Source organism: Eptatretus burgeri, chromosome 6 (assembly GCF_056783735.1).
Source record: "Eptatretus burgeri isolate ZD-2024b chromosome 6, Ebu_testis_v1, whole genome shotgun sequence".
In the NCBI taxonomy this organism is placed as follows: Eukaryota; Metazoa; Chordata; class Myxini; order Myxiniformes; family Myxinidae; genus Eptatretus; species Eptatretus burgeri.
In genome coordinates this window covers 103,204,937-103,222,309 of record NC_140966.1, presented here as the reverse complement: position 1 = coordinate 103,222,309, position 17,373 = coordinate 103,204,937, and the positions used below count along the sequence as shown (strand labels likewise).

General features: G+C 39.7%; 1 protein-coding gene across 1 annotated transcript in view; it reads left to right on the top strand.

Moving 5' to 3' along the window:
• Window positions 1-16,182, top strand: part of LOC147025497 (uncharacterized) — a 35,615-nt gene extending 19,433 nt beyond the window's left edge. Inside the window, exon 3 of the mRNA XM_085887088.1 lies at window positions 14,517-16,182. Coding sequence (XP_085743214.1) covers window positions 14,517-14,961 — 445 coding nt within the window. The 3' untranslated portion in view covers window positions 14,962-16,182. The remainder of the gene's footprint in view (window positions 1-14,516) is intronic.
• Window positions 16,183-17,373: the final 1,191 nt, after the last annotated feature.

Sequence of the window (17,373 nt, the reverse complement as noted above, 5' to 3'; positions counted from 1 at the left end):
GCCTAGCAACGGCCGAAAAACCTCTAAGTGTGGGGATATTTTAACGAAAAAACAATCTGCAGCATTAACCTTTGAAGCTGGAGTCATGAATTTTCTTGTGCTTAATCCTCAGGTCATTCCCCATCGAACAGGCCAATCGCGTCAGGTTCTATTGGGCAGGCGACTACCCATGTCCGCCTACCGGCTTGTATTTTTTATTGTCATTAATTGGAAGATAATCACAGAACATACATTGTTTATTGGCTTTTGACCTTGTGTTTAATCCCCATCTTTCACACGCAGGACAATTCTCAAATTTGTCATGTGGAGAATCAGGATATTCAAGAGGCTCAAAATCTAGTAAACTATTCATATTTATAAAGTAAAACTTTACTTCAAATAAAATTCATCTTCGGTACTTTCCTTGGTGCTTTCACAATCATCTATAAAACTACTTTCATAACTATCGTTTGAACACAAACTCTCGGTATCATAACTGTCTTCTGTTCCAACAGAGATACTATCATCACTCTCATAATCTTCAAAATCTTCAGTTGAATAATTAATGACTCGTATTTAATTTGTAGAAAAAAACATTACCATCTATATTGATATACTTTTCTTCATTAACAGATTCAACTATTACATTTTTTATATTGAAGGTAATTTTAAAATGGTCCTTAAAGGTCCCATGTCACACAAAAGTACTGCAATTGCATATATCTATATATATATATATATATATATATATATATATATATATATATATATATATATATATATATATATATATATGTCCTATAGGAGTTTTTCATTGTGATTTCTGATCTGACAATGTTTTTTCACAATACTCTTTCTGTAAAATGTAAAATTAAAAAAAACAAACGTCTTGGGGAACGCCCCTAAAAATTCTGCCGAAATCTACTGAACGACACGTAACCCACATTTCATCTCCAGAACAAAAAAGGCTGCACGCAAATGACTCGGGTTGGTGGTCTGCGTGATTTTATTGGCTTTCTGTGTGTTTTCCACATTCGATTGCTCGACTCAAACGCTTCGTTCATTTCTGCTTTAAAAAAAATCAAATATTTGGTTTTGAATAATGGATGACATGAACTTTGATTTGTCTGGTAGCGACAGTGAGTGTGAGAGAAATGACGGATTTTGGTCTGAATCTGATGGAGAATTTTCGGATAACGTAGTCGCGGGAGGTGAAGTTCAGGCAGCTGGAAATGGAATATGGCCTTACCAGTTTGAGCCTGAAGCAGGACAAGCAGAGGAAACTGGCGATGAAATTCCCGGCGTTTATGATGATCGGGAGGACATCGAAGGAAGACTTGGCAATAACAACTGGTTAGACTAAATCATATTCGTAATTCAATAATGTAAATTGTACGTGCATACTGCTCAATATCAGAAATATTTTAGTGAGGTGACGTGACCAGCGCAGCGCAGCTGGCATGTTGCTCCACTGCGAATGAATCGCAAGCAAGGCCAGCCCATGTCATCGGCCGTATGATGATAAAACAGCGAGTGGATACACGCATAAAACGAAGCAATCTCGCTGTCCGGATACGATGAAAACTTGTATGCAGAACACACCTTGCGACACAATTGTCTAGAGTAGTCCGATAAATCTGACGTTCTGTTGCATTTTTATTTATTTTATTCCTACTATCGTCATGTAGCGCCAGTAGAAAACAATGAAGAAAAGAGAATAATAAAAGAAAGCTACAGCACGTCACATTTATCAGACTAGTCGGACGGACGACGGATTTATCGGACGACATTGCTTTTGATGATGGGTACTGCATCAGGTTTCAGCCTCCTCAACTTCTTCAAACTGAACAGCGAATAGAGCCCATGATCAAAGTCACTGTCTTCGAAGTGGGCGCTGCAAATGACGCTCGTGTTGCTGGGGCCTTTCCAGTTTCCCCTTGTCAGCTTCACTTTAGATGTCCATATTCTCCGAAGATTCTCATCTTTCGGGAATACATGAAGGCTTTCACCGTCTTTGGTTGTATTGCTGCATTCTGCTACAATACATCTCGAAGGCATTTTCGAAAGTAAGGCTAAAACTCTTAAAACCGTTCGTGAAACAATCACAGGAATTAAGACGATCAGTGAGATAGCAAACACATGTGCCCAATACATTTGTACGTACTTTATACGGCATGCAACGTCTCATCAATCGACTCTGAGCGAGTCGCGTTCTGGAGATGACTTCATCGGTCACGTGACCTGCGGTTCACTGAACTCCACTTTTTTGAGGGGCGGGGAATAGCAAGTTGTGAAAAACACTACAAATGTTCAAAATATTGGTCAATTATCCCATTGTTGATTTTAAAAAAGAAACATGGGTGATTTCTTCACTCGGAAGGCCAAGTTAATATTTAAATAACCAGAAACTTTTGAATTACATGGGACCTTGAACTACTATTGAACGAAATGTCATTTCACCTGATATATTAACATCCTTTATTTCATCAGGATTGACATCTTTAGGGTTGTTGAAAAAAATACAAATTTCTCCTTGCATATTGCAGATGGTCTTATCTTTTCTTTCTTAAGCTTCATCCATGAGGTTTTTCTTTTTTGATACTTTTTCTTGTTTCATTGCTTTTTCTAGTTGTGAATATATTGCCAGAAGGAGAGGAGAAACTTTTGTTAGAGCTACTTTAATTGATGTTCTTCTAGATATATTAAAGCCCTTCCACTGAAGGAAATTAAAGAACTCATATTATTCACCATAATTGTTTTTATCCAATAGTTGTTATATTTATCTTTGTTCAATTTTACATCCTCGACATATTTCTCAGTATCTTTTACAAATGAAGACATTAATTGAAACTTGTCTTTTATGTCTTGATACATTGTATTTATTAAGTGAAAAAAGTTGGAGGAAAATGGTTTTAAGCACAGATTCACCGATAAATTTAACGGAATTTTCACCAAGAAAATGTTATTTTCAGCAAAGTTTTGTCGTATAAATATGGTGAATACAACGTACTGCAATGTTTGTAATCATGAATATAAATGTTATATAAAAAAACACCTTCAAACCAACAAACACACATTCAATCTTTTCAGAGAAATATCTCCACTTGACCAAGAAACAAAACATTGTGATAGATGTTATAATGATATTCTTTCACAAAAATTATCATGAACACCTTCAATCATGCAAGCACAAGAACAATGAAGAAAGGGAAGGTGCCACTAAATTCTCCATTGAAAACACTGATGGGGCATTTAAAGGACATATAAAAATAAGATTGTTTCACTTTCAAGACCCTGGACCATCTTCAATCATTGAAGCTGTTGATATGGTTAAACAAGGTATTGAAACTATAATTAAAAACACATTACGTGAAATGAAAACTTTTAAGTTTTATATGGGAGTAAAATTGAATATGGTAAGAGAAGGCGATGAAACTACTCCCTATATGAGGACAAACCCTCACTTTTTCCCATCATTTCAAGATTTTGTAAGATGTGATGTTTACGATGAACTCCAGAGACAAGAACAAGATGTTGATAACACTGTAGTAGGTAGTGGATTTGCAATTACAAAAATAATCTTTTTAGATATACACATCTTAAAATCAGATCCTCTTCAAGCTTCTTCTTATATTGATTTACCAAAAGAGATAAAACTTAGGAAAGCGTTTTTTAATATTCAAAACAAAGATAATAAATGTTTTCTATGGTCTGTTCTTGCTCACTTACATCCTCCACAATGGAAACCTGAAAGGGTTGAACATTATAAAAAATACGAGAATACATTAAATGTTAAAGATTTAAAGTTTCCAATGTCATTGAGAGATATTCCTAAATTTGAGAAAATGAAGAATCTATCTGTTAATGTATATGGATTAATGGATACAAACAAAGTTCAGATATTAAAAATTTCAAACAACTATAAAAATGATGAAACACACATTGACCTTCTCTACTTTACTTCAAAGGAAAAATCAAATTATGCTTTCATCAAAAATTTATCAAGATTAACCAAATCATAACTATACAAGAGAAAATGTAAAACGTATCCTTGTAAGAGATGTCTCAACTCCTTTCACACAAAAGAACGATTAAATCACATTCAAAATATTGTAGTAATCATAAATTAACCGTAATCAATTTACCAAAAGCAGGTTCAAACATATCATTCAAAGATTTTAACAAATCTATAAAACATCCGTTTGTGATATATGCCGATTTTGAAAGTATCCTTGAAAAGATAGATACTGTTTCTCCAAATCAAAATAAATCATACACAAATAAATATCAAAAACATACTCCTTGTGGTTTCTGTTATTATATTAAATCATCTGTTGGTGATGAATACAACAAGTTAGAACTTTATTTAGGAGAAGATGCCTCAGAGGAGTTTGTAAGACGATTGGAAAAAGACTGCATAAGACTAAGAGAAATAATGGTTAAAACCTATAAACCAATGTCATTAACAAAGAGAGAGAGAAAATGGAATTTAGAAAGAACAGTATCTGTCATATTTGTGAGGGGAAAATTTGGGGTAGAGGTCAAAGTTCAGGATCATTGTCATTTTACTGGAAAACATTGAGGTCCAGCTCATTCCCGTTGTAATCTTAATTACAAGCCCCCAAACTTTATTCCTGTCTTTCTTCACAACAACGCTCACTCTAACGCACATCTATTTATAAATGAACTTTCAAAGACATCTGGAGATATTTCTGCCATTCCTAACACAGATGAAAAATACATCTCATTCACAAAAACACTTCATACATCCCCCATAACCCATATCAAATTTATTGACACATACAAGTTTATGTGAAGTCTATTCTCTAACTTAGCCTCAAATATTAAAAACTTCGTGAATCTTAAATCACATTTCTCAAATCAAGAACAGATTGATCTCTTTATCACAAAAGGAAATATATCCATATGACTACATGGATTCATTTGAGAAGTTTAAAGAAACACAACTTCCTTCAAGGGAAACTTTATATAGCAAGTTGAATAAAACTCATATTTCCGATAGAGATTATGCACAAACTAAAAGGGTTTTGGAGAACTTTAATACAAGTAATCTTGGAGAATATCATGATTTTTATCTTAAAACTGATGTATTGTTATTGCCTGATGTGCTTGAAACTTTTAGAACAGTCTGTCATAATAAAAATTCTTATGGATTCGACCCCACTCACTATTACACAGCTCCGGGTTTGGCTTGGAGTGCTATGTTAAAAATGACAAAACAGAATTTGGAATTAATCAGTGACATAGATATGCTTTTTAATGATAGAGAAGGCTAAAAGAGGAGGAATATCTCAAGTATGTTCCAAGAGATATGCTAAAGCAAATAACAAATATCTTCCTGACTATAATAGAAATGAGGACAACTCTTACCTGATGTATTATGATGCTAACAATTTGTATGGGTGGGGTATGTCTCAATCTTTATCTTATGGTAAACTTAAATTGGTTAAAGAAAAACATTATGAAAAAGTTTTACAAGACATTGTTGTCTCCTCTCAAAAAGAATTGGATGAAGCTGAAGTTGGATATTATTTTGAGGTTAATTGAACATATCCAGAATAACTTCATAACAAACATAAAGACCTACCTTATGCCCCTGATAAAGAAAGTCCAAGAAAAGAATGGTTAAGTGATTACCAACAGTTATTTAATATAAGAGGTAAATCTACAGAAAAACTACTGACTACATTTAATGATAAAGAAAGTTATGTTTTGCATCAAAGGAACTTGAGACAATATTTATCTGCTGGGTTGAGAGTGAGGAAAATTCATAGGATTTTAAAATTTAAACAGTCGTTGGTTATAGAAGTATATTGATTTTAATACAAAAAGGAGAACAGAAGCAAAAACAGATTTTGAAAAGGACTTTTATAAATTAATGAATAATGCTGTATTTGGAAAGGCTATGGAAAATGTTCAGAATCGATAAAACACAACACTTGCTACCTCTTGGTAACAGGCTTCAAAGTTAATTAATAGACCAAATTTTGAGCGCGCGGAGGTGTTTTCCGAGAACATTTGTGCTATTCATTTGAAAAAAAGAGAGTCTTGAAATGGATAAACCTATTTATATCAGAACATCAATTCTTGACTTGTCAAAGTCGTTAATGTATGACTATTACTATAATAATTTAAAATCAAAGTATAAGGATAATGTGTCATTGTTATATATGGATACAGATAGTTTTATATTAGAAATTAAGACAAGTGATGTATATGAGGATATGAATAATAATATATATATATATATATATATATATATATGATACAAGTAATTATAAGTCAGGTGATGTGTTGTTTTCATCAAAGAATAAAAAGATTATATTGGTAAGTTTGAAGATGAATTGGGTGGGAAGGTCATGAGTGAATTTATAGGATTGAGATCAAAGTCTTATGCTTTCACGTATCTTGATAATAATAACATTGAAAGTTGTGATAAGAAGCTAAAACAAATAAAGAAAAATATAATCAAGGAAACAATAAACTTTAAACATTATTACAACTGTTTCACCTTAAAGAAGGAAGAGTACAGAAAAATGAATAAAATAAGAAGTTATAAACATCAATTATATACAGAAGAGATAAATAAGAAAGCATTAAGAGCTTTTGATGATAAAAGATATATTTTAAAGGATGGAATCAATAGTCTCCCTCATGGTTATAAGTATGTGTTGAGATATTGGGTTGGGAATTTTAACAGGCCACCGCCGTCTTTTTACTGATTTTTAAATGATAGAACCGAGCAACAACCAAACCAAAGAGTGGAGATGTCATCAGCCTTGGTATTTAAATGGGAAACATAAAGAATGTGAGAAATATGAAATAAGTCTTATTGAAGAAATAACTGGGGTAAGAGTAGATTAAACAAATATGCAGATAAGTTTAATGACAAATAAGTTGGAGGATGGAAAGAAAAAATTTAATATCCTTGAATGGACTGAAAACTTTGATGGTTATCAATTGAACAATGGAAAAACAATTTACTACAATCTCAAAATGATATGTGACTCAGGAGGTGGTCAAACAAGAGCATTAAGAGAAGTTTATCATTTCATTTCTGCTCAACAAAGACACTTAAACCAAGAACCAAGTTCCAAGTTATTCTTTGTGAATATACTCGATGGAAATGAATGTAATAAGAAAATTAAGTTATTCCCCAAAGTAGAACATGGACAAATATTTGTTGGTTCACTCTTTGAGTGGAATGAAAATATGAAAGGGAAGAAGTGCTTAAATCAGTAAGTCTCAATCTTTCATAGTCTCAATTTTACGTTTGCTTGTATGGAAGGGAAGGGGATAGGTGGGGAGAAAATGAGTCTCCTATTTTGGGCTTTTGGGGCTTGTGTCAGAAAGTTTTTCCCTTTTTCCCCATTCATTTGAATGGGCGTCCCAGAAACCCCATTTATCATCTACTTACACATACATACATATATATATATATATATACATATATATATATATACATATATATATATATATATATATATATATATATATATATATATATATATTTCTTCTTCTTCTTCTTCTTTCGGCTGCTCCCGTGAGGGGTCGCCACAGCGGATCATCCGTTATGATCCGCATAATGATTTGGCACAGGTTTTACGCCGGATGCCCTTCCTGACACAACCCTGGTCGCCTCTTACGACACAGGGATAATATATATATATATATATATATATATATATATATATATATATATATATATATATATATATGCATATACACACATATATCTATCTGTTACTTATCTATAATATATATATATATATATATATATATATATATATATATATATATATATATATATATATATATATATATCGAGGTACATATATCTCTATACATACAGGTCAGGTCAGGTATGGGAGCATGTGCCAGAACAGCGCGTCGCTGCGTCCACTTTCCGCCGGTACTCCAGGGGCCTCCGTCTGGCCATTCCCCAGGCAGATGCCAGGCCCATCCCCATCTCCTTGAGATGATGGTCAACCTGCTGCAACCATGAGGCACGTGGTCGGCCCACTGGCCTCCTCCACTCATGAGACTCCCTCGCTGAGAGAATCTGGTGAGCAGGATCAGTGTCAGGAAAACGAGCCACATGTCCATACAGCCGCAGCTGATGCTCACGGACTATGCAGGTAACAAATCTCATCCGAGTCTCTCTCAGCAACCGCTCGTTGGACAGAAAATCCGACCAGCGATAGCCAAGGATTCCTCGAAGAGACCTGGTACCAAAGGAATTAAGTCTCCGTCTCAGATCCTTCGTCAAAGTCCAAGTCTCGCACCCATAGAGCAAGACTGGAAGTACCAAGGACCTGAAGACTCGGACTTTCGTCCTCCCGCACAGGTACCGGCAGCGCCACACCCCATGATCCAGTGAATCCATGACTCCCCAGGCCCGACCCAGACGTCTATTGACCTCTGACTCGCAGCCAGCAGAGACATGAATATCACTGCCAAGGTAAGTGAATCTCTCCACGACCTCAACATCCTCACCACAAACAGACACAGACAGGACAGCAGCATCCAAGATGTCACCGAAAGCCTGGATCTTAGTTTTGACCCAAGAAATCCGTAATCCCAATGGCTCAGACTCCTCATTCAGCACCTCGAGGGCCCCCAAGAGGATGTCTAAAGTCTCCGCAAAGATGACTGCATCATCTGCAAAATCAAGGTCCGAGATCTTGACATTGCCAAACGATGCACCGCAACTTGATCTCTCAGACATCCTCCCAAAAATCCAGTCCATACAAGTGCTGAAAAGTGTGGGGGCAAGTACACATCCCTGACGAACTCCAGTGACAACTGGAAATAAGTCAGAGATGGTACCACCACACTTCACAGCACTCTCAGTACCAGAGTAGAGTTCAGACATCAGATCGATCAGTTTCGGTGGCACCCCACGAAGATCAAGAATCCTCCAGAGGACATCCCGATTCACTGAATCGAACGCTTTACAGAGATCAACATAGGCTGCAAGCAGCCCCTGCCGAAACTCTCGTCTGCGTTCGGTGAGGACACGAAGTGCAAGGATACGGTCAATCGTTGACCTCTTTGGTGTAAAGCCTGACTGCTCTGAACGCTGGTGCTCAAGCAGATGGTGGCGAACCCTATCAAGAATTATCCGAGCAAAGACCTTGCCCGGCACTGAGAGCAGCGTCACCCCTCGGTAGTTGTTGCAGTCTTGGCGATCACCCTTCCCTTTCCAGAGAGGGACAACAAGGCCCCTCTTCCAGTCAGTTGGGATGATGCCTGTGTTCCAGGCAGAGCACAAAACTGCATGCAACGACAAGAGTGCAGCATTTCCACCAGCCTTGAGAAGTTCAGCATGGATGCCACAGATCCCTGGAGCTTTGCCCCATTTCAACTGGTTCACCGCAGCCCGTGTTTCCACAAGCGATGGTGGACCACAGTTGATTCGAGGGTCAGCAACAGGGATTGCAACACCCTTGACGTCCAACTCGACAGCTGGGGGATCAGCCTGGTACAACCGCTCAAAGTAACCGGCCCAGCGGGCCTTCACTTCAGACTCCTCTGTCAAGAGCCTACCACTCTCTGCTCGAACTGCAGTGCTCCGAGGGATGGGCTTGGATGAACGTAATGCGCGAATTCCCCTGTAAGCGGGACGAGAATCACCTGTCCACAGGTGATGCTCTACCCCCTCACAGATTCCTCGCACATAGGCCTCCTTGTCCACCCTCAGTGCACGTACAGTTTTACGCCTCAGCTCCCTGAACAGCTCAGCTCTGCCATTCAGCCTGGCCCTGCGACTCTGGTCAATGGTATCCAGTGTCCCTTGAGAGACAAAATTCTTCTTTGCCCTGCGGTGAACTCCAAGGCATCCACCGGCAACATCAAGGACGGTGGTCTTGAAGGTGCTCCACAACTCTTCAGGACCCCCCAAAGCACCCAGACCCCCAAGTGTCCACTCAGCCTGTTCGCAAACTCCTCAGCTACTCTCTCATCCCTGAGCTTGGCAACATCCAGCCTAGGCTGGGATGGTACCATTCTCCAGGATTTAAGGTGCAGCTTTAGAGTTGCTACAACAAGCCTGTGGTCAGTATTGAGGAACTGAGCACTCCGGTAGACCCTGCAGTTCTGGATCATCCTCCAACGACCGTCAATGAGGACATGGTCAATCTCCTTTGCCACACCGCCAGCGTTGGAATACCAAGTCCAGCGATGAGCTTGCGAGCGCTGAAACCATGAACCAGCCACCCTAAGTCCATGACTTCTTGCAAAGTCAAGGAACTTAGTGCTATTCTGGTTCATAGTTCCTGACCCATGGGGACCAACACACATCTCATAACCGTCCCTATCAGTTCCAGTCGATGCATTGAAATCCCCCAAGACTAGAAGTGTATCTCGTCTGGGGCACTGATCAACCACAGACTCGAGTGTGGCGTAGAATGTGTCCTTCACGGTGAGATCACTCGCCTCAGTCGGAGCATAAATAGAGACCAGGGAAATGACACCTAAGGAGTGGCGAATCCTTAATCTCATAATACGCTCGTTGACCGGTGTTACCTCAATTATCATTGGGGTCAGCTTATTGGACACAGCTACAGCAACTCCTTGGGTATGGTAACCATCAGAGCGACCAGACCAATAGTAGGTGTAACCACCCACCATTATCTCGCCGCAATCCGGTCTCCGAACCTCAGAGAGAGCTGCAATCCCGATGTCCAAATGCTTGAGCTCAGATGATAACAGAGACAGGTGATCATCCTCTCTTAGGGATAGGACATTCCAGGCACCCACCCGAAGGGACCGCCTCAGGTTAACCCAAGGAGACCGCCGTCTGGTGGACGACACCTCAGCACCACTCCGACACACTCTACCGCAATCTGACCCAGGGATGTTACCCCATGGTTTCCCTCCTATCAAAGATTGGGGGTCCTGAAGGCTTTGCCCCAATCCTGTCATCCGGTGAGCTGCCCTGCGAAGGGAAGCTGCACAGGAGGTACTCCCATGGAGTGGGTTTTCAGATTTTTTTGCGTTTTTGCGTTTTGCGGAATGAAGCGTTTTACGGTGGCCGGAGTGCAAATCCTGCCACCAACCTCCTAATAAGAAGTCGCCCAACTGCAGGAGGACGTCCGCAGACACAGTTGGGCACTAGATATGGATGGCCGTTGGCTCACAAGGAGCTCCTCCGCCCTTTGACAGGTTTTGTTTTTAATCCTGCTGGGTGTCCATATCCAAACACCCTCCTCACCAGAAAACCTGGTGGGGGAGACGGTTTAGTCGCCGACAACCCGACCATGGAACAGGTTAGTACAGGTTTACATGGTACCTGTAGCAGGTCACAGATCGAACCTGACCTGACTATTCATACATATATACACATATATGTCGATATAAATGATTGACTCCTCCCATGCTCCTCTCGCCAAAGTAGTTGCATAAAGCAACCCAAGAAGACTTACACAAGATAAGTCCAAACGCTGTTTCGAACCCTTCCCAGAGTTCCTCAACAACTATAAAGACGTTCACGCAGTACAAACATTCCAATCCCAAGGCTTTACACTCCCCTCAGCTACTGGACCGGTTTCATCATTTATTGGCGAATCATCAGCGATAGCGTAGACAGCAATGCATACCAATGAGGCTCTCAAGCGGTACCACGTGCAAACATGTACCACGCTCTCAAGCATGCACCACGTGCAAATGTCAAAAGCAGTCAATGTATAAATAAAGAGAGACCCATCCACATCTCTCACCTGTGAATGGAGGGACTCGCCAATCAGCTCTCACCTAATCGACTTTGCCCAGGTTGTAAGGATTGTTTAGATGTCCTAGCCGAGCCAGATTTATATAATCCTAGCCACCTGGGCGTAGTCGATTCAGTGAGAACTGATTGGCTATTCCCTGCATTCACAGGTGAGAGATGTGGGTGGGTCTAAATGTATGTACATATATATATATATATATATATATATATATATATATATATATATATATATATATATATATACATACATACAGATATATCTTCTTCTTCTTCTTCTTCTTCTTCTTCTTCTTCTTCTTCTTCTTCTTCTTCTTCTCTCGGCTGCTCCCATTCTGGGTCGCCACAGCGGATCATCCGTATGATCCGCATAGTGATTTGGCACATGTTTTACACCGGATGCCCTTCCTGACGCAACCCTGGTCGCCTCTTACAACACAGGGATATGGTACGCCGATTTTAACTGGGGTATACACCGGCCCAGTACACTGGTACTCATTTCGCCGACCTCGGAAGGATGACAGGCTGAGTCAACCCCTTCTTTCTTCTTCTTTCGGCTGCTCCCGTTAGGGGTTGCCACAGCGGATCATCCGTATGATCCGCATAGTGATTTGGCACATGTTTTACGCCGGATGCCCTTCCTGACACAACCCTGGTCGCCTCTTACGACACAGGGATATGGGACACCTATTTTAACCGGGGTATACACCGGCCCAGTGCACTGGTACTCACTTCGCCGACCTCGGAAGGATGACAGGCTGAGTCAACCCCCTGGTGTATTAATTCAGTGGCCCAACGGGGCTTGAACTCAGGACCTTTTGGATCCAAGCCGCTGCCCTAACCACTGCGCCAACACCAGGATAAAGGCTGAGTCAACCCCCTGGTGTATTAATTCAGTGGCCCAACGGGGCTTGAACTCAGGACCTTTTGGATCCCAAGCCGCTGCCCTAACCAGTGCGCCAACACCAGGCATATATATATATATATATATATATATATATATATATATATATATATATATATATATATATATATATATATATATATATATGCACAAGCTTTAAAATTTAGCAGCACTGAAGCAGTCTTATGCACCACCTTATTTAACATGTCCAAGTACTGCAAAACTGGAGGTTTTTGGAAGGGGTAAGAAGGTGATTTGTGTGATACAGTGTTGAGGTATATAATTAAATTGAAATAAAATAAAGATTTCAAAGGTCATATAAAATAAAAAAAATTCTGGAAGTTTCCATTGATGTTTACCACCATTGATGCAGTGGCTTTACACCACCCTATCAGACACATTACATTAGTTCCTTGTGTCTGTTGTTTGTGTACTTTATGAAGTCTTTAAAAACAGTGAGCTTCCGATTTGGAATGATTTTCAATATTGTTTGAGTGCCAGACGGGCATATGAAAAAAATTATCTCACTTCTCTCTGCATGTGCGATCTGGACGAATTCAGAGCCAAACTACAGTACTGTTAAACTTCAGGTTCGTTTTCCGATTTGTGTTCAAAATGTAACATTCAATTGAAATCAAGTTGTTGCTCGATCATAAACTGACGTTTGTAGATGGATAGACAGACAAAAGTGAATCAATTGCTTAACCCTGATTTTCGCTTCGCATGCACAGGGTAATAATCGAGTTGATGTGTGCAATCAGCCTGGATTTTGGAAGTTTATCCAGGAGGGGGTTAATGGAAAAACTTGTGCCTCCTGGAATTGCTGGGGAGGATCGGATGACTGAGAGAGCAGAGGTAATGTTAATGTTCTCGAACAAATGGTAGAAAACCGAGACCATCGACTTGCATGCGATGTGAGAGCAACAGATCTTGTAGTTCGGCCTCTTAAACCTAGAAATTCCAATCATTTTGACAGCTTTGGATGCCACAAAATCACAGAGGGACATCGTTGATGTGAGGGTGCCAGTCCACTTCCTGGTTCACTTTGGGTTAACTTTTAACCCAGTCCACATGCCAATATTGTAGCGAACCCGGTTTTGCCACGAGGGACCAGACTCAGTCTCACAAAAGATTAACTCCCAAGATGCAGAGAGGAGCCATTTCTACACACGCGTGGCAAACCGCAGAGCGAGGTGGTTTTCTTATTAATTAATGGTGGTTCGTGCACCAAAATTGTGGCTCGCTCTTTCTGTGATCATTAATTTAATTATCCTGGATTGCCCGATTGTGACTCCAAAAACCACAGTGAGGAAAATAAAAATTGGGGATTAAATGACAAAAGGATGGGGGAAACACAATTAAGTAAGTATCTCAAATTAAGAGTGTAATGCGGGACAGAGACAAACCTGGCAGTACTGCTAATCCAAGACCAATACGGGCTGGATGACTAGCTTAGGATAAATTATTAAACACACAGACTCGTACTGTACAGGAAATACAGCGCACAAGAGGGTGAGAGAGAAAATAAGATTGGAGATGGAGAAGAAGGTGGCCTTGCCTTGTTCAGGTGCCAGAGATGGGGCGGCTTTAGGCGAGCCGGCCCGGTGCAGGGGCACGCTTATTTGCACCCATCTGGTGTCACTGAACACCACAGACAACTGGTACTTACCTAGCATGAAGTACAAAATCAGCAGCACTCACACTGTAAACAAATTCACATACCCAGATTGTTTGCATGTCATTTGTGAATGCCTGTTTTCGGCTACAAAAGGCAACCATGACATATGTTCCAAACACACTTTGATATCATAAAAATCCAGGATTCATAAGTTACCTGTTCTACTTGGAGTGCATTTGCTGTACAATTGTATCTGTTGGTTGCAGGACATATGAAAACATCCCACCATCCAGCAAAGAAGATAAGGGGACATCACAAATTATCGAGTTGAAGAAAGAAAAGCAGGACCCCGAGAGCATGCAAGAAAGCGGCATTGAAGGAACACAGGACATTGACGGTGTGGATTCAGAATCATTCAACCCCTCTACTCCCCAAGGAAGCATACCATCGAACTTCTCATCAGCTGGGAAACGACGGAAGAGGGATCAAGATTCTGTAACGGGCAAAGTGTTTCAGTATTCCAGTGCACGATCAAAAGCCCAAGAGAAGACGAAGCAAGAAGAACCCCCCGATGCTGACAAACAATTTCTGCTTGCCCTTTATCCATTGTTTCAGGATCTAGATCCCTGTGCAAAATCACTGCTGAAGATTAAGATACAGCAATTGGTTCATGAGGCAAGGTTCCCACCAGTCGAACTAACTAACCACTAACCATATCCAACACTTCTGTTTCATACTTCATACCACGACCAGCAAAGGCAGTATGCTAACAGTCAATACAGCAGGGGCAAGAGCCAGCACAGCAGGACAACAGTATGGTCATGTGTAGTAGTGACTATGAAAGTACCTATCGTCATGGAAACGTAGTAGACTAGTGCAGTGGTATGTATACTTTCTTGTGCACAAATTCAAAGCTCATGGAAGAGCGAGAACACTGAACGGATCAGGACACAACAGAGCAAAAGGAACAGTAAAATGAGGTGTGGAGGGGGGGGGAGAGCAGCAGGGTTGAAGGACAAAATAGAGGGGAACTTGGTCAAATAAGGGTTGTTGGGAGGAATGAGGGGTACGGAAGGAAGCACTGGGTGGACAAGGTAGATGCAGAAACAAACTCTCAGGAAGGAAAAATTGGAATTTTATAAGGAGGTGGGCTTGGGGTTGGGTTAATGGTGGTAGAAATGGTTTTGCTTTTGGTCATGGTTTTGAATGGGGGATGATCTGAGATGACGGTAAACAGCTGTCTTGAAGACCTTAAGGGAACAATGAGATTGAAGAGAATGTGGAAGTTCATTCCACAGGTGGGAAAGAAGAGGAACAAATGAGTGGAGGTGAGAAGTGATTCTGGATTTTGGGAGTTTCACAAGAAAGGGGTTGATGGTGGACCATGTGCGCCCTGCAGTAACCGGCAGGACAAAGCACGGAGGGCGCAAGACCATAAAGGAGGCGGTGAATACAGAGAGACCACAGACTTGTCTGCGATGGGAAAGTGATCGGCCCATAGGCAACTTCATCACAGGAGATTCCAATACTCTTGAAGGCCTTGTTTTCCACGGTGTCAAGATGAAGAAGATGTGAGGCAGGAAGAGCAGCACTCCATGAAGCTGCAAATGAAAGCCTTGCTGGTGGATATGAGTTCAGGTGTGCCAAGGAAGGACTTTGTACGACGGAGGATGCCTAGTCATCGGCTGGCTTTGGAGGCCAACTTTGAAATGTGGTTTGCCTAAAAAAGATCATGGCTGATGGAGAGACTCAAAGGTTTATTGAGTGGCTGAACTTCCTCATGAAGATTGTTAATAAAGTAGGGGAGAGGGTTTGCCATATGGTTATTTTGGAGAGTGAGAGAGTGAGTGTGAGATTTTTGTTGCATCTTGTCATGTTTATTATTGTTACTGTAAGAAAGCTTTAATACACATTTGTGTGTTTTTGGAAATAAATGCATTCCAATTTCCATGTTTCAATTTTTTCTTCAAAAAAATGTTTTCATGTTTTCTTCAATGCCATCCATGAATAAATAATGTATTGCATTCTATCATTCTGTTTGAAAGGTAATTAGAAAAAAAGAAAATTAAAAACATGTTGGAAAACTAGAAGTGCACTCGCTGGAGCGCATCAATCGCCACATAATGCCTGATTCACGAGAACATATCGGGCCCAATACATTTTTCAGATATCGTGTTATATATTAGTTTAGCCCTATCTCTCAATGGTGGAACAATCACTTAAAATATTCTCGGATCCAGATCCGGATCTTCACCAAACTATAATCAGTTCATCCTTGTCACACACCCAATATACCCAACAAATTTCATCTGGATCCGTCCCCAACTTTTTGAGATATCCTGTACACAGTCAACCAGAAAGGTGTAAAAACATAACCTCCTCTACCTTCGGTGGCAGAGGTAAAAATTGAAGTAATGGAATGCCACTTTGGTTGAATGTTCCCAAAGAAACAAACTAGCAATCGAAGATTGCATACCCTTACCCATACTTGTTCATGTGGTTTTATAGTACATAATTTATAGACTTGATCACATTCTAAATGCACATATTTTATAAATGTACTCACATTCGAATTGTACATACTTTATCGATGTACTCACATTCTAATTGTAATACTTTATCGATGTACTCACATTCTAATTGTAACACTTTATCGATGTACTCACATTCTAATTGTAATACTTTATCAATGTACTCACATTCTAATTGTAACACTTTATCGATATACTCAAATTCTAATTGTAATACTTTATCGATGTACTCACATTCTAATTGTAACACTTTATCGATATACTCACATTCTAATTGTAATACTTTATAGATGTACTCACATTCTAATTATAATACTTTATCGATGTACTCACATTCTAATTGTAATACTTTATAGATGTACTCACATTCTAATTGTAATACTTTATAGATGTACTCACATTCTAATTGTAATACTTTATCGATGTACTCACATTCTAATTGTAATACTTTATTGATGTACTCACATTCCAATTGTAATACTTCATCGATGTACTCACATTCTAATTGTAATACTTAATCGATGTACTCACATTCCAATTGTAATACTTTATCGATGTACTCGCATTCTAATTGTCAAACTTTATCAATGAA